General features: G+C 51.5%; 1 protein-coding gene across 1 annotated transcript in view; it reads right to left on the bottom strand.

The window, feature by feature from the left end:
• celsr3 (cadherin, EGF LAG seven-pass G-type receptor 3) overlaps positions 1–11,373 on the bottom strand; it is a gene marked incomplete at its 3' end in the record, with an annotated part of 46,736 nt that extends 35,363 nt beyond the window's left edge. Inside the window, exons 1-2 of the mRNA XM_083676056.1 lie at positions 9,907–11,373; positions 5,634–8,436 (exon numbers count right to left, since the gene is read on the bottom strand). Coding sequence (XP_083532182.1) covers positions 5,634–8,436; positions 9,907–11,073 — 3,970 coding nt within the window. The 5' untranslated portion in view covers positions 11,074–11,373. The remainder of the gene's footprint in view (positions 1–5,633; positions 8,437–9,906) is intronic.
• Positions 11,374–19,259: the final 7,886 nt, after the last annotated feature.

The following is a 19,259-nucleotide window of genomic DNA, read 5'->3' as shown; positions in this document are numbered from 1 at the left end:
GACCCTGCATTTCTAACCTTTACCATGAGGGAGTCATTCCTTATTCCGTTCCATGAGCCCGTCCTCCGATTTCTACCTCCACCAGCCTCCCCTGATATAGAATCCTACCCTACCTAACCCACCCTGATGGAAGCCCTGATGCATTACCACTCCTCTGAGGTAGCGTCCTCCTAGTGCGTGTTTAATCTTTCATAACCCAGCCCACAGCATAAATGGTGGCTATTTTAGCCTCTTTAGCGCCGAGGGAAAACAAGCATTTGTAAGAAACACTTTGTGTTCTTCCACGGCTTCTATCGTTGTTTTCGCCTTTGTGACTCCACACTTCAAAAGGGAACGTTTTAGGCTGGTGGTGGTGGCATGCGTGTGTGTGTGTGTGTGTGTGTGTGTGTGTGTGTGTGTGTGTGTGTGTGTGTGTGTGGTGTCAACTGAGCTTCCTCTGTCTCATCCAGATATATACTTGCTAATAGAGCACTAACAGCCTCCTCTCCTCTAGAGATGTCAGCTCCTCTCTCTGTGAAGCTCAGCTAAATATAGCAGCATAGCTACACAAACCAACATCTCTGTCAATAGGCCAACCCTTACAAAGGTCTGATCTTTTTTTGATTTGAAAGTGCGTTTCAGAACACCCAACAACGCTGTACAAGGTATATATATATATATAAAGCAAAGAAAACTAAACTAATAAGAGGCAGTAGCCAAGAGATACACACAAATAAGAGTCAGAAATGTCTAATAGGACAAGATAACTATCAACTATCTATCGGTGGAAACGTTGGTTTGTGTGATACAGAAAATGATTGTGGTGTTTGGCAAGAATGCTAGTGTGCTAGAGCTTTTTAAGAGCGAGAGTTGCTTTCTCTTGCTTCTCTTTGCTCTCTCTTCACCCAAGCCTGTGTCTGCTAATGCTACTGCTACTGCTACTGTTACAGCTGCCTATGTGGGTGCAAGGTGTGAACCATTTTAATTTCATGTACTGTAAACAATGCTATTCCCCTCCAGTCAAATAACGTACACCAAATATGTGTTGCCCTTTTCAGATGGACGGAAGTGCTCAATGTTAGCATCACGTGTTTGGCACAGTCACTTAGAAAGTACTCTAGGTCCCCAAGAGAGGGGGAAATTATTAAATGGGGCACAGATTCACATACACAAATGCACACACCAATACACACACACACACACACACACACACACACACACACACACACACACACACACAGAAGCACACATCCTTACATTTACATTTACATTTACACGCACACACACACACACACGCACACGCACACGCACACACACACACACACAATAACACATAAATGCACACATCAATACACACACACACACACATACCCCCACAGAAAGGCACACATCCATACATTTACACACACACACACACACACACACACACACACACACACACACACACACACACACACTGGTCTGAGAGTTGATTTCCGCGCTCTGTTTGTTTTAAAAGCCTGTCCCCCCCTGAGGTCTGAACACTTATTATTCTCAGGGCAAGTAGAACGGAATAAGCCACGCAGTCAAAGAGCTCTCTGCTGGCTTATACTGCATCTTTACAACAGAGCTTCTAATCCACCATTAAACCACATACACACTCTCTCTCTCTCTCTCTCTCTCTCACACACACACACACACACACACACACACACACACACACACACACACACACACACACACTCACACATGATCACTCTTGACCATTAACATACACACACACACACACACACACACACACACTCACACATGATCACTCTCGACCATTAACATACACACACACACATACACACACACACACACACACACACACACACAAACACACTGCATATAAGCTCAAGTGCACTGTACTATACTTACACAAATCCATATAGTATTACAAATCTATACATTAACCTTGCCCCACACATGTTCATTCTGACAGAGGAGATAATAATGAAGATCCTCATCTACTACAGATCCTTGTATACTGTATATAATGAGAAATGAGTCATCCCTGAAACACATATACAGTACATACAGTACCCCCCCCCCCACACACACACACACACACACACACTCACATTCACTGCGCTACACTGTACTTACACAAGCACACACACACACACACTCTCTCTCACACACACACACACACACACACACACACACACACACACACACACACACACTCACATTCACTGTGCTACACTGCACTTACACAAGCACACGCACACACACACACACATAAAAGGGTGAAGTGCTGAGTGTATGTGTGTGTGTGTGTGTGTGTGTGTGTGTGTGTGTGTGTCCTTGGAGAGGACAGGCAGACAGATGGATGGAGACAGATAGGAGATGAGGACAATACAGTGGATGTATTAGAGTCAGTAAAGGAGGTCCGGCCATGCTGATGGAGGGGAATGGACCCTGGTGGATCACTGAGGGATTATTGAACAGGACAATCCTACAGCTGCAACCGAGCCAGAGGATTCTCTCAGTGGACACTGAAACTGTGTCAAACAATCTCTCTCTCTCTCTCTCTCTGTCTCTCTGGCCATCCACACGCACATACACACTCACGCGCGCACACACACACACACACACACACACACACACACACACACACACACACACACACACACTCACTCTCTCAATTTTCTTGTTCTCTCTCTCTCTCTCTCTGGCCATCCACACCATTACACAAGCACACACGCGCGCACACACAAACACACACACTCTCTCTCTCTCTCCCTCTGGCCATCCAGTACACTGCAGGGCGTGGAGAGAACAGAACACACTCATATACTGTCCGGACAACTGACGCATCCGATACATATCTGTGTCTCTATTCACCCTTGATATCTGTGTCTTTCAATTGTGTAGGCAGACATATAGGCCTCGATATTCAAATTCACATGCATGTTTACAAACACACGCACACATCCTCCCTAACAACACACACACACACACAAACATACACACACACAAACATACACACACACACACATAAAATAGTGAAGTGCTGAGTATGTGTGCCTGTGTGTGTCTGTGTGTGTGTGTGTGTGTGTGTGTGTGTGTGTGTGTGTGTGTGTGTGTGTGTGTGTGTGTGTGTGTGTGTGCGCGTGCGCGTGCGCATGTGTCCTTGGGAGGATGGACAGACAGATGGATGGAGACAGATAGGAGATGAGGACGGGCTTGCCGGCTGTCCTGCTGGGCTCTTAGTCTGAGTATATTACATCTTTAATCTGCCCACTCTGTAGCCCAAGACAAGGGGAAGAGACAAGGCCAAGACAAGGGGAGAGGGGCGGAAGAGCCAGAGAGAGAGAGCCAAGGAGAGAGAAAGCCAGTGAGAGAGAGAGAGCCAAGGAGAGAGAGCCAGAGAGGAGGAGAGAGAGAAGACAGATAGGGCCGGAGAGGAGGGAGCAGAGAGGGAAAGAACAAGCAAGAGAAATAGGGAAAGAGAGAGAGAGAGAGAGAGAGAATACAGCGTGAAGGAAGAGGAGGAGAGGGGGATTCAGCCAGACACAGACAGCAGCAGGGTTTGCTCTCAGCCTGACTGTATTTCATTTTAATCCCATAACACTCCCAACCTGGAAAAGCATAGCAAAGCTGAGAGAGAGAGGGAGTGAGGGAGGGAGGGAGGAGCAGAGGCCAAGAGAGACTGAGAAAGGGAGAGAGGGAGGGAGAGAGGGAGGGAGGGAGGGAAGGAGGAGCAGGGTGGGCCCAGAGAGAGAGGAAGGGAGGGAGAGAGGGAGGAGCAGAGGCCAAGAGAGACTGAGTAAGGGAGAGAGGGAGGGAGGGAAGGAGGAGCAGAGTGGGCCTAGAGAGAGGGAGGGAGGGAGGGAGGGAGGGAGGGAGGGGCAGAGGCCAAGAGAGACTGAGAAAGGGAGAGAGTGAGGGAGGGAGGGAGGAGCAGAGGCCAAGGGAGACTGAGAAAGGGAGGGAGGGAGGAATAGAGCGAGGAGCAGAGGCCCAGAGAGGCTCTCAGAGAGGGAGGGAGGGAGGGAGGGAGGGAGGAGGGAGGAGCAGAGGCCAAGAGAGACTGAGAAAGGGAGAGAGGGAGGGAGAGAGGGATGGAGGGAGGGAAGGAGGAGCAGAGTGGGCCCAGAGAGAGAGAGAGGAAGGGAGGGAGGGAGGGACGGAAAGAGGAGCAGAGTGGGCTCAGAGAGAGAGAGGAAGGGAGGGAGGGAGGGAGGGAGGAGCAGAGGCCAAGATAGACTGAGAAAGGGAGAGAGGGAGGAAGAGAGCGAGGAGCAGAGGCCCAGAGAGGCTCTCAGAAAGGGAGGGAGGGAGGGAAGGAGGAGCAGAATGGGCCCAGAGAGAGAGAGAGAGAGGGAGGGAGGGAGGGAGAGAGAGAGGAAGGGAGGGAGAGAGAGAGAAAGGGAGGGAGGGAGGGAGGGAGAGAGAGAGAGGAAGGGAGGGAGACATACAGAGATGATAGAGAGAGAGAGGCTCGGTGTGAGAGGAGAGAATGGTGGAAAAGGACAGGATACACAGGTGTTGCACACTGCACACTGTAGAGGGAACATTAGAGGGACAGGGAGAGAGAGAGAGGCACACTCAAATACAAGCACAAACACACACACACACACACACACACACACACACACACACAAACATGCGGACACACACACACACACACACTCACATACACACACACACTCACACACAAGCACACACACACAAATACGCACACACACACATCCAACGTTACACACAGATATGCATTAAGCACCCCCAATGCACTTGGCATAAAAGCATCAGAAATAGGACATCAGGTCACCAACAAACAAGCAAGCAGCGCCCGAACAAAAGCTTTTAGAAAGACAACAAACACGCCGCTATTGTATTAGCCTGCCTCATAACCATCAGAACCTGCATGCATAGGAGAGTACAACTGTGCCACTGTGCCCCATATTTATTATTCAATAAACCCAATGTCTAAAGATACCTTTCTTCTAGCTTTCTAAATGCCAAGCTATTCCCTTTATCTGACCCAGCCCCACCCTAGATAGGAACACACACACACACACACACACACACACACACACACACACACACACACACACACACACACACACACACACACACACACACACACTCTCTATCCGTCTCCCTCTGAAACACTCTCTCAATTTCTCTCTCTTAATCACACACACTCTCTCTCTCTTATTTTCTTCTCTCACTCACACTCTCTGTCTCGCTCACACACACATTTTCCCCCTCCTCCCTCCTCCTCCTCCTCTCTCCCTCAGCCTCTCACCTGTGACAGCACGCACACACTGTGACAACACACACACACATACACACAAACGCACATGCACGCACACACATACGCGCACACACACACACACACACACACGCACACACACACATTCTCTCTCACCTGACCCCTCCCCCCCCCACCCCCTCTCTCTCACCTGACCGCCCCACTAGGGGTCTGTTCACAACACACACACACACACACACACACACACACCAACCCAACCCCCCCTTCCCCTACACACACACAAACATACATACACACACACCCTCCAGTGACCATGAAGAGCATGGGGGCCACCAGAGGTTTGTTCACACACACAGACCCCCAAATCCCTCACACACACACACACACACACACACACACACACACTCACCAGTGACGGAGATGAGCATGGCGGCAACCAGGGGTCTGTTGTTGTCCAGCTTGCGGCTGAGTCGTATCTCTCCGCTGGTGTGGTTGAGCAGCAGCAGGTGCAGCTCGTTGCCCTGGTCCATGGTGTAGTACAGCCGGTCCGTCACGTCCGGGTCGTGGGCCGGGACCCTCCCAATCACCCCGCTGGGGAAACTATTGGACCGGTTGGACACAAAGTTGTTGAAGATGATCTGGAAGTCTTCCAGCTGGGGCCGGTTATCGTTCTGGTCCACCAGACGGATCCGGACCGTGGCCCGACTCACCAGCGGCGCAGAGGTGGCCTGGACCACAATCACATACTCGGACCGGGCCTCGTAGTCCAGGTCGATGAGCGAGGTGAGCTCCCCGGAGAAGATGTCCATCTGGAAGATCTCCGGGATGTTGCCCTCCACGATCTGGTACATGATCTGGGCGTTGGTGCCCTCGTCCGGGTCGGTGGCCGTGATCTGGGCCACCACAGACCCCACGGCGCTGTTCTCCTTCACCAGAACCTCAAAATCATCTGCCGGGAACACAGGGGCATTGTCGTTGACATCCAGAACCGTGACCTGGATGTGGACCGGCGTTCGCTGAGGCGGGACTCCGCGGTCCACGGCGTAGGCCGTCAGCTCGTAGAACGGCACGCTCTCGCGGTCCAGCCGGCGGACCGTGCGTACGATCCCCGACGTGGGCTCGATGGTGAAGTCGCCGTCGCCGTCCTCGCCGTTCTGGAAGGTGTACTGGACGCGGCCGTTGGCGTGCGCATCGCGGTCGGTGGCGGAGATCTGCAGGACGCTGGTGAAGGGCGGGGCGTCCTCGGTCACCGTGCCCTGGTATCGGGGGCTGAGGAACTGGGGGGCATTGTCGTTCACGTCATTCACGTTCACCTCCACATAGGTCGTGTCGGACTTCTGAGGGATGCCGTTGTCGCGGGCCGTGATGGCGAGCGTGTAGGTCATCTGGTCCTCGTAGTCCAGCTCGGCCTGGAGCGTGATGGCGCCGCTCCCCGTGTCGATGCGGAACTGCGGGATGTTGTCCTCCAGGAAGTAGGTGATGCGGGCATTCTCTCCCACGTCGTCATCCGTGGCGCTGATCACCACGACAGTGCTCCCCGGGGGGCGGTCCTCGTTCACGCTCACCGAGTAGTGGGCGCTCTGGAACACGGGCCGGTGCGTGTTGGCGTCTGTGATGTTGACGTGCACCTGGCACGTGTCGTGCAGCGTGCGGTCGGACGCGGTCACCGTCAGGACGTAGCGGCGCTCCTGTTTGTAGTCCAGTGGCAGCGCCAGGGACAGCATCCCAGAACCCCCCGCGGTACTGATGGCGAAGCGGTTGCGCGTGTTCCCTCCTGTGATCTGATAGGTCACGGCGCTGTTGACGTCGCGGTCCACGGCGGTCACCATGACCACGCTGGTCCCCACCACGGCGTCCTCGTTCAGCCGCACAAAGTACTCCCTCTGCAGGAACTCTGGCCGGTTGTCATTCACGTCCATCACCGTGATCGTCACGCTGGCCGTGGCCGAGAGGGGCGGGGATCCGTAGTCTCGCGCCTCCACACCGAAGAAGTAGTGTTCCACGGACTCCCGGTCTAGGGGGGAGCTGACAATCACCCAACCGGTGGCGGCGTTGATACCGAAGGGCGTGTCAGGGCTGGTGCCGGTGAGCCGGTACTCCAGACGGGCGTTGTCGCTGGAGTCGGTGTCTATGGCCTGGATGTGGAGGATGGAGCTGCCAACGGGGGCGCTCTCGAGCACCGACGCCTGGAAGGGCGTGGACACAAAGATGGGGGGGTTGTCGTTGACGTCAGTCACCTGGACGCTCACGATCCCCGTGTTGTTGGAGAGGGGGGGTCGTCCGTTATCCTGGGCCCGGACCCTCAGAGTGTACTCCCTCTCCGCCTCAAAATCCAGAGGGGCCACCACCTGAATCTCCCCTGTGACACTATCGATGGAGAACTGACCTCTGCTGTTCCCACTGATGATGTTGTAGTGGACCGCAGCGTTGCTGTCCTTGTCCTGGTCCGTGGCGCTGACCCTCAGGATCTCAGAGTGTGGCCTCACGTCTTCCCGGACCGCCACCACATAGCGCTTCTCGCTAAACTGCGGCACATTGTCGTTCTCATCCAGAACGATGATGAACACTTTGACCGTGGCAGAACGTGGTCCAGGCTCCTTCCCCTGGTCGCTGGCCTCCACCTGGAGCGTGTAGCGTTCATTAGTCTCGCGGTCTACCGCGCCCCGTGTGGTGATCAGCCCTGACCGCGGGTCTATCTCGAACGCGGCACGGGCGGCGGCGACCGTGTCTCCAACAAAGCGGTAGCGTATGTTAGCGTTGGAGGGGGCATCCAGATCCGTGGCCCTGAGCTGTAGTATAGGATAGCCCTCCTCCACGTTCTCCCTGATGGTCTCTCTGTACTCCGTCTGCTCGAAGATTGGAGTATGGTCGTTGCGGTCGGCCACGGTGATGGCCACCATGGTTGTGCCGGAGAGGCGTGGCGAGCCATGGTCCATGGCCGTGACCCGGAAGTAGTGGAGGTCCATGTGTTCTCTGTCTAGGACCTGGGAGGTGGTGAGGAGGCCTGTGTCGGAGTCGATGTGGAAGTAGTCAGTGGATCTGCTGTTCATGAGAGGGGCCATGCTGTAGCTGAGTCTGCCTGCGTCACCTCCGTCCGGGTCCTGGGCCAACATGGAGATCACACTGGAGCCCGAGGGCTGGTTCTCAGCCACCTGGACCTGGAAGTTGTACTGGGAGAAGTGCGGGTGTCTGTTGGCCGCACGCCGAGACCGCCCCACCCAGAAAATCTCTCTCTCTCTTTCCCTCTCCTCCTCCTCCTCCCCTCCTCCATCTCCCACTATCAGCCTTTCCAGGCTTCTCTCTCCCCTTGAACTGTGCCTCTCCTCCTCTTCCCCCTCTTCCCCCTCTCCTCCCTGGGTGCTTTCAGCCCCCTCTTTGTTCCCCTCTCGACTCTCTGTCTGTGTGAAGCCACTGCCGCTATTGGTGCTAACCCTTTCCTGACCCTTCCCTCTCTCTCTCCCTCCCTCTCTCTCTCCATCTATCAAGGTTGCATCTGTCTGGCTTGCTGCTGTCTTTGTCATTATTCCCTCTCTCTCCCTCTCTTCCGGTTCCTCCCTCTGAGACTCTCCAGTCGTCTGTCCCTCCCCCTCCCCCACCTGTGATTCACCTCCCCCCTCTCTCCCTCCTCCCCCAGACCCTTCCTCGGCCTCAGTCTCGCCCCCCATATGCCTTTCTCGCTGACTGACACCTTGGGAGTGTAATGACACTCGTTTACCGGATTTTAATTGCGGACTCGTGCCCCCCTGGACGGCGGTTAAGCTGCCGTCGGACCTGCTGTCAGCACACGCTGCGCGGGGGGACTCTTCAGGCAACGACTCCTGCTGCGTTTGCGGGCATGCTCCACTCACATCCGTTGACACCTGTCTAATATCGGATTCGTTACTCTCCTCGTTCATTTGAATATCCTCGTCTTTGTTCTCCTCGAAGTTATTGTTGTTGCTGTCTTTGTTGTTGTTGTTGTTGTTGTTGTTGTTGTTGTTGATGTTGTTGGGCTTGTGATTTCCAGCGTTGTTATTATTGTTGTTGACGTTGAGAGAGCTCATCAAGAATATGGGCTGCAAAGACGTGATATCCGAATCTGTGTGTTTACTCTGAGAGTCATGGGTAGAGTTTCCGGGAGCTGTCCGGTGTGCGCGTGGTGCTGATGACACCATGTGCTCGGAAGGGGCAGTTTGGAGAGGACGAGCCGGTGGCAGAGAACGTGAGTCATCGTACCGTTTAGTCAGGTTGAACTTGACGGAGGATGAGAAGAGATTTGTGGTAACGTGATCACTATGAGTAATACCACCGGATTTAATTGCACCGGGGTCATGTGTTGTGGCCGTCATAGGCCTAACGGCAGCGGGGATAGGAGACCTTCTAGGCGTGACGAGAGCTGACTCACTCTGGGACACAGACAGGGACTCAGTGGTTGTAGAAGTGGGAGATTCCGCTGCCTGTATGTCACTAAACGAGGAAAAGGAGCCGGTAGAGCTAAGTGAATTTCCGTTGTTTTCATTAGTGGTTCCGTTAGATGGAAAGCGGGGGCTCTCTGCAATATTTGTGATGGGGGAAAATTGGATGTAGCGATTACTCAGTGCTAGGACTCCCCCGGGACCTATAAAGTTGGCTGAGTGTCCTCCCCCAATATCCATCCGCCACAAACCACAACAGCTCGTTCCGGGGAGAACCCCCCCGGGTACCTCCACAAACCCTCCCTGGGTTTGAGCGCTCTCCTCCCGGATTGCCAACATTGATATTCCCCATAGAGCAGCATCCGATTCCTTGGGCTTGGTTGTTAGATTTACTAAGCTCACATCATCATCCTTATCGTAATTTGTTTGATCCTGTTTGTTGCTTTGTGTCTTCGCTCCGTCACCCCCGCTCCTGCCCACACCCATGGCACCACCGTCAGTACAACCAGAGCTGGCGCGGAGCCTGGCTTGGCTCCGCCTGCAGGGACAACCTGTGTGCGCCGTGGAGCCCTCGCTAATCCCGGGTGGCGGGGAACATCTGGCCGGGCTGCCTGTGGCCGCTGGGGTGCGATAACACGGTGTGAAGGGGCCCTGCACCCCACTCCTCCCCGTCCTCCCAATGGCCATAGTCAACAGACGACCCTCGTTGGTCAAATCGATAACATTGTGACTGCCCAAATGAGAACAATTACCCGTCCTGTCATTGGCCACCTCACCGGCTTCCAAAGCGTTATGGCCCAAATGAGAATAAGAATGGTCTATTGGCAGCGGTTCAGGTAACCCCTCAGCGGTAAATACGTCCTGTGAGGTGGGACAGGGCCCGGCCATCTCCCACGCCTCGCCTCGAGGTCTCCGGTGCTGACCGCGCACAAAGACTCTCCCGGTGTCGGGTTTGGCGACGCGTGCGAGCAGCAGACAGGGTGGTGACCACCGCGCGTACACTCTAGTCCTTTGTACCCACCGTTTTTTGCCATTTTGAACCGGGGAATAGAACACAGGTGAAACAACGCCCCTCTCCTCACAGCCGCTCCTGCTCCTACCTGGGCGTGGATGGCCGTCTCCGTTCCATGGCCATCTCGCGAAAGTGTGTGCATTATTTTTTTCCGTGCACGTTGGGTAAAAAGGGTCTCCGTGGCGGTGCCAAATATCAGAGCCGCACACCGGACATTCCCCCTCTAATGTCCACCTGGGGCGAATCTCTGAACCGCTACTCGCCGAGACCCCCGATTCCCCGGGATGGCTCGGTCTGTCGGCGTCTCCGGGGGTAGGGTGGGATCCCGGGGTCCAGCGGCAGGGCCCCGCTACCTTCCCCGGGATAACGGCGAACAAAGGGCTCAGGAGCAGGTGGAGTAGAAGTGGCGAGAGCAGGCTGAAACCCAGCAGCAGTGCAGCCATTAGTCTGGTAAGATCCTTTCTCTCCCCCTCTCTCCCTCTCACCCCTCTCCCTCTCTGTCTCTCTCTTCGTGTACGTCTCTCTCTCGCTCTCTCTGTGTCTCTCCCGTCACCGGCTAGGTCGCCAGCTCCACCGGCACCGCCCGACACCTTCCCCCGTGCTCCCCCGTCTCTCCGTGGGCCCGGGAAGTTCGCATTTACTCGCTGTGTTCGGTAGAACTCGAGCTGTCGGCGTCAGGGGTGCAGCATCTCTCCCTTTCATTCACATCCAACATGGCTCTCACCAGACCCCGGCGGTACTATCCATCCTTGCGCTGCTACACTCTCCTCAGCACCCCTCCCCCTCACTCTCCTCTCTCTTTCCCTCCGCCTCCCTCCCTCCCTCTCTCTCCCTCTTCGCTTTCACAAACAGGAGAGAATGGTTTATTCCAGCGCGCAGGGCAGTTTCACCACCTGCAGCCGCCATATCCACAACTGGATGACGACTCGTAACTAATATCTTACACAATCACCTTTTCATTTAATCATCTTATGAAATAAACTTGATATAGCCTCATATAAAATAGTCCCAATAGCTGTAGTGTAAACCCATAGCCTAATGCACTTTATTAATAATGTATAATACAGGCATATAATAGTACATAATAAATCACAATAACACACACTCAAAATTGCATTTTACCTGTTTTTATTATACATAACACGACACTTGTGATACACTTCAACTCTGTTATCATACACAATTAGCTTGCTGAGGTGAGAATCCAGTGACGTCATGCTGTAGCCTATATTCAAACATCTATATCTACATAATATTTCCTATTCATTATTGCTTTTTTCCTCCGAAAGCATGGTCACCATGTTCACCAACCTTACTACATTATTTTAATTTAACATCAATTTACATGGACTGATGGGTATATAATTTCCTGTTACGGAGTGGAATAAAAGTTGTTAGTATGCTAATATAATCCCCCCCCCCTCCTCCTCCAATCCAATCACACAAGTCGTATTCTGGTTTGGTAAAATGTTCATGCCTAAAATGAAATCCCCCACAATCGGAAATGGCTGAGATGGAAGGCGTGTCTGGCAGGCTCGCGTCAACATTAACGGAATGTGCCGTGGCGGCGGCGGCAGTGGCACCGAATAGATCTGCTAGGAAAAGCAATCTGTGTTTCTCACACAGTCTGCACGCACGGCTGTCGCTGCGTGGCACTGCACGGGCTGGCACCGCACGCTTGGAGCGGATCATCCGAGCATGGAAAAATGCATGTTTCCTAAATAAAATTGAGTACACCACATAATAATTTAAAAAAAAGCAAACCCCCTTGCGCTCCAGTACGGTTGAGCTTTCCTCATAGAATCGAGCTGAGCGTCAGTCAGTCATTCAGTCGGTAGGCGCGGGGGTCAGACTTACAGATCTTTGCTCAGTAACGCTTCGCAAACAGCGATAGCCTACTTGCTGTGAAAAGTGGGTTATGCAGGCGAGCTTCCTGTCATCATGATTAGGATGTCTACATGTCGACACACGCAAAGCCGTCTAGACAAACTGGCACTTTAGCCCAGTAGCCTAATATCATGCTGAAATAATGGGAAAGAGAAAAACCACATTAAGGCTAGCCTACGTGGAAAGTTGCAGTGTGAACGCCGTGAAACTTCGAGGATTGATATAGTTTTGCTTTGCATAAATAATGTAGGGTGTCTACATAAGCAAAAATGTCCAATTAATAGAAAGTGGCTGAAATGAAGAATACAGTATTACAAGTGACACCAAAGTGGGATGCTATGCGACTTCGGCTATTCATAATACATCACTGGGGCGGTGCAGGCCTATACGCATTAAATGAAACTGACTACTTCCACCCTTTGGGTATTTCCACAGGCAGAGCTGTGGAGGCCTGTTGAACGTATCAAACACACTCAATAGTTAAATAGATAAAACACGGAAGGGAAAGGCTTTTGGCAGGCACAGGAGCTAGGCTAATTTCAGACCGTTCAGGACCGTTCATTTGTTAATTAGCCTATAGGCTAGATCTAAAAGTTAGTCTGTAGCCTGCCCTAAACCTCATTCGGCTTAGAGTGGGAGAGAGGAAAATAGGTCTAGTCCCCTAATATCCCAAAACATCACGATAGTCCTGTTATAGCAGCAGCAGAAGGAGCAGCCGTGACCGTCCTAGCTAACAGGACCATGGACAGCGAGTGGCGCTATGCTGGAGCCTGGAGCCTAAGCAGCTAAATAGCCTAGGCTACCGAATCACTCCTCCTATGTGAGTCCTCATTCGACCTCTCTGCACTAAATAGTAACTGCTGCGAGTAAATTAATTATGAAATAAGATAGCCTAATTATTTGGATCCCAATTTGTTTTTGAAAACAGAATAGTCAAGGGGGAATTTGTTTAGGCTAGTCTGCTAAGCCTATGTGCTATGTACTAATGGCCAAACAAGATGCAGCCAACAACAACGAATTGCTCCACTGGGTCCACAGGAACGAGATCAGTGCAGGCGTGTCCAAATTTGGCTGCTTGGCTCCCCTCCACGGTACGCTGGATCAATAAGCGCTGACTCTTCACTGGGACTCTCCTATCTGCTTCTCAAGCCGCCAGGCAAGACCCTGCTTTTCAACGGTAGGAGTTACCATGGGAACAGCGAGAGTGGGGGTACTTTTAGCCTGTGGTGGATTATACCCCGCCGAGGGGTTCAGTGTGCCGGGGAGAGGGGTGTGGTGGAGTTGGGGGGTGGTGGTTTCTTTTTGCCTGCGCCAGTCACATATATTCCGTAATTGCCTGCTCCCGACCTCTCTCAGCAACCTTCTTGTCTGACCAGCTCCGTGTCGTCCCCCCTCCCGGGAACCCGGGAGCGGCAGGTGGTATTGGCCTGGTCCGCATCTGTCCCTGACTGGAAATGTGATCATAATACATATTCAAGAGAGGTGACGGAGGTGTGAGGGGAGGCCAATCGCCTGTTGTCATCGACATCCACAATTTATGCGAGAGACAGAGCGGAGGGAGGGGAGGGGAACCCGCGGCCGTGCTGTCTGCCACTCAGAAAGACAGTCACAGAGGGCCGCTATCCGGGAAGCCCGTCCCCCGTCCCCCGTCCCCCGTTTCCCCCGTCCCATGTTTCCCCTCCCCTCTCCTCTCTCGGTGCAAGTGACGATGGCATATGGTGGCAGCTGCACGGCGCGTGCGGGTTGATTGTGTGAACCCCGCCACAGCGTGCCTTCTGGGGGTGCGCGTGAATGAATAATAAGCCTCGCCTCGCTACTACCACCGTGACGTGTACGGGCTACCAAACAACCATGAAAGATAACACACAAAACCCCCCCAAAAAAACCCGTGGTTCTTTTTGATCTAACAGTTTGATTAAAAACCATTCACTTCTTCATCGCTCCACCCTCAAGTCTCCCAGCAACCTGTTTTTCATCACGTTGAAAAATGTGTGCCTCAAATAGACTAGACATACACACAAAAAAAGATGATGTCATTAATTATTTGGAGAGCTTATGTGATTAGGCCATAGGGTCTGTGTGTTCGTTATCTGGATGGCAGTTTATTAGATTCAGACATGGGCTCAGCCCTGCAGCTCGCATGGGCAATTTTATCACTAAATTGCTTATTTGCTTGCTGTGGACACGCACATGCACGGGGACATGCATGCACGCGGCGCGCGCACACACGCACACACACACACACAACCAATAGCTACATTAAAATATTTATTGTACTGTCATATGGAGATCAAAAGCAAACACAATGACAATCTCTTGATATGTTAAACATGCATAGTCATGTGCACACACACGCGCGCGCGCGCACACACACACACACTTTTATTCAGGTCAGTTTTTTTCAGCTCAAATATTTTTAAGGATGTTGTGTGTGTGTCAGAGAAAGATTGTGTGTGTGTGTGTGTGTGTGTGTCGGAGAGAGATTGTGTGTCTGTATGTGTGTGAGTGGGGGGGGGGGGGGTTTATAGGCCAGCTGTGTGTTGTCTCTTAGTCAGCCAGTGACCCAAATCACTGAATAAAGAGAGAGAGTGAGAGAGAGAGAGAGTGATACTGGGAGGGAGAGAGAGAGAGTGATACTGGGAGAGAGAGAGAGAGAGAGAGAGAGGGAGGGAGGAAGGGTGGGGGTGAAGGGAAAGAGAGTGAGAGAGAGAGAGAGAGACAGAGTTGACATTTGAAAAGGAGTATGAAAAAAAATATGCAGTTCAGATATAAATATCAGGCGTTATTATTCACTAACATATCCTGAACATCGGCTTCAAACCACGCTGCTCCCAGGACACACACTCAACCCCCTAGCCAGATGCCCCTGCTGCAGTCTGCTAACTCCATTTTATTTTTTTATTGAAATATAATAAGACAATTATAAAACACAGCTGTACATGAAAACACACAACTCATTCATTCAACTTGAGGAAATTGTAACATCTGTATTAAAACAAAACATAAAAACAGAAATAAGCGCTCCAAATACCAATGTAGAACGGACTCATTGTAATGCATGGAATGGAATGAGGAATGGCATCAAACACTCCCCTGGTACATCCATACAAAGCACCCACAGATCTGGAGCCAGGCCAGACACACAGTGACACAGTGACAGTTGGGATCAGAGTCAACATTAACTGTTACTGCTATTACTGATGTTACTGTTACTATGTCTGTGCAGACTCATGGCCCTATCAGGCCATATTTGAGTGTGTGTGTGTGTGTGTGTGTGTGTGTGTGTGTGTGTGTGTGTGTGTGTGCCCGTGTGTGCATGTGGATCCCAATCAGGACGACAGCTTCATATCCCTGTAGGTCTGACCACCCCCAGTCTGGCGCCGCCCGGCCCGGCCCTACCCGGCTCTGTCTACTGGATCCATCTCACCAAATTGGATCAGAGCCATGAACCTGGATCTACTGCATACCCATCCTCTATCAACTTAGATCAGTCCCCTCTCCCTCTGAGTGGATCAGCTTTAGCTAAGAAGTGTATTAGCCCCTAAAGCATGTGTGTGTGTGTGTGTGTGTGTGTGTGTGTGTGTGTGTGTGTGTGTGTGTGTGTGTGTGTGTGTGTGTGTGTGTGTGTGTGTGTGCATGTGCGTGTGTGTGCGTGCGTGCATGTGTGTGTGTGCGTACAGTATGTGGGTGTGTGTGTGGGTGTGTGTATGTGTCTGTGTGTATGTGTGTGTGTGTGTGTGTGCATGTGCATAAAGTGTGTGTGTGTGTGTTAGCCCTAAAGCAGAGTTACCCAGGGTTCTGTAGGGGTTTAAGCCCAGCAGGGGGTCCCTCCAGCTCCGGTATCCTGCTGTCTTTAAACCATTACTGCTGGATGTGCAGTTAGTTTGATAGGCCTATTCATATGGATGGATAGATGGAATAGATGGATGGGTGGATGGGCGGATGGATGGATGGATGGATGGATGGACGGATGGATGGATGGATGGATGGATGGATGGATGGGCAGATGGTGAATGGATGGATGGATGGATGGATGGATGAATGGATGTATAGTTGGATGGAGGGATGGAAGGAGGGATGGATGGGCAGATGGTGAATGGATAGATGGATGGATGGATAGATGGATGGATGGATGGATGATGGATGGATGGGCAGATGGTGGATGGATGGATAGATGGATGGATGGATAGATGGATGGGCAGATGGTGGATGGATGGATAGATGGATGGATGGATAGATGGATGGGCAGATGGTGGATGGATGGATGGATGTTGGATTAAGACTAGAGAGTAACGAGGGACGATCAATATTTTGGTTGCTCTCTGACTGACATCATTTACACAGTGATCATGTGACCTCTGGCCAGGCATGTTTAACCAGTGTTCAGCCTGGTGTCCTTGGCCTGCAGATGGGCTTGGATCAGGGGAGGCTGGTAGAGGTAGAAATCGGAGGACGAAGTCATTGTAATACACGGAATGGAGAGAGGAATGGTGTTACGTTCTACCTCCACCAGCCTCCCCTGGCTTGTATTCACACACAATCTACTTTGCTACTCATAGATATTACTACTGCCATTATCTGATTCTGTATTCTATCTGGGTAGAGGGAAGGATAGAGAGAGATAGAGAGGGGGGGCAGAGGGAGAGACAGAGAATAAAGATAAAGGAAGAGAGAAAGATAAAGGGATAGAGAGGAACAGAGGGAGAAAGATAGAGAGACAGAGAGACAGAAAAAGATAGGAGGAAGAGAGAGACAGAAAGGGAGAGTAAAGGATCGTGGGAATACAGAAAGAAAGATAAACACAGAGGCAAAGAGAGAGGCAAAGAGAAGGAGAATGAGAGAGGCAGATAGAGGGAGAAACAGAGAGAGGGAGAGACAGACAGGGAGAGGCAAATAGAGAGAGAAAGACAGAGAAAGGGAGACAGACAGGGAGAGGCAAATAGAGATAGAGAGAGAGGAAGGTAGAGAGAAGGAGAGACAGACAGGGAGAGGCAGATAGAGAGAGAGAGAGAGGAAGGCAGAGAAAGGGAGAGACAGACTGGGAGAGGCAGAGAGAAAGATAAAAGCAGAGAGAACAGAGAGAGAGAGAGAGGCAGAGAGAGGGAGAGACAGACAGGAGGAGGCAGAGAGAAAGATAAAAGCAGAGAGAACAGAGAGAGAGAGAGAGAGGCAGAGAGAGGGGGAGTGAGAGGCGCTGTGTGGATGACAGCTGTTGCATGAGGAGTTTATCTGATTAAATTTGTCCATCTCCGGGCCCCTGCCCTGCCCTGGCCTGGCCGTGTCCCTCCCCCCCAACCCCCCACACATACACATCCTCTCTCTCCTGTTCTCCTCCCTTCTCCTCTCCTCTTCTCCACATTCCTCTCATCTCTTCCCTACCCTCCTCTCCTCTCTCTTCTCCCCTCCCCTCACCTCTCCACTCCTCTCATCTCTTCCCTACCCTCCTCTCCTCTCTCTTCTCCCCTCCCCTCACCTCTCCACTCCTCTCCTCCTCTCCTCTCTTCTCCTCCTCTCCTCTCCTCTCCCCTGCCAGACAGTCACACCACACCCGGCACGATCAAGCAGACTCTATGACTCACACAACAAGAGCCACAGAAATAGGCTGGACCTTTAATATGGGCCTGAATCCAACAGGAATGATTTACAGTATATTATGTTTCAGCTCTCTCTCCCTCTCTCTCTCTCTCTCCTCTCTCTCTCTCTCTCCTCTCTCTCTCTCTCTCTCTCTCTCTCTCTCTCTCTCTCTCTCTATGTCTTTACAGCTCTCCACACACTGCATGTTCTAGAACTGGACTCACACAATGTTGATAAGAAAACAACCTTGATGTTAATAATAATAATAATAATAATAATAATAATAACAATAATAATTGTCCTTTATTAAACTGAAAAGTTTTTAATACATCATCTTGTTCTGTCCCTGTCTCTCACCACACCCAACTTGCTCAATGGGACACAGACCAGGAACATTCATTCATAGAAAAAAAGCTGGATTTTAATATTCTTGGTCCTTCGAATACATAGTAGTTGTTGCAGTTCATCATCTTGCAGAATTCTCCAGGTGGGTGTATATTAATATAGTTGATTTTGTAATGATTTAGAAAATGAATTATCTAGAGTATATTATCTGGCAGAGTCCTCTGTGTGTCTGTCCATCTCTCCATCTCTCTGCTCCCTCTGTATTCAGAACATGACTCACATCACAAAGAACATCACACAGGAAACAGCTCAGTCCTGTAATGTAGACATCATTTGTGCTCCTCCTCAGCTCTCTCTCTCTCTCTCTCTCTCTGTCAGCCAGCCTCCTCCCCCTATCTTGCATGCTGTCATCTCTTGGCTAGTGTACCTAGCCAGTCAGCCAAAGCACTTAAATACACATCAATATCAGTAGCTTGCTCCCTCCCTCTTTTCCCCTCTCTCCCATCCCTCTTTCCTGCTCTCTCCTCTACCCCTTTCCCCCTCCTGCTTTCTCTCTCTCTCTCTCTTTCTCTCCCTCTCATCCACAAAGCATCACTCTATTCTCATGGGCATCCCTGACCTCATTCATCTCCTGTGCTTTTTCCTCTCCTTCAAGACAGTAGATTTGCTCACAGCTATTACTCTGCATGCTCTCCTCCTTCCATCCCTCCGTTTTTGAACCGTTTTTGAACCGCTTTCATCCCTCTCTTCTCTCTCCTCCCTCTATTGTCTCTGGCCAACTGAGGCCCGAAGGGAATGATTGACAAGCGAGCTGGGTTTGAGA

The sequence above is a fragment of the Argentina silus genome (genome assembly GCF_951799395.1).
Source record: "Argentina silus genome assembly, chromosome: 8".
Lineage (NCBI taxonomy): Eukaryota > Metazoa > Chordata > Actinopteri > Argentiniformes > Argentinidae > Argentina > Argentina silus.
Note: the sequence above shows the minus strand (reverse complement) of the source record. Positions and strands in the feature narration are given on the sequence as shown.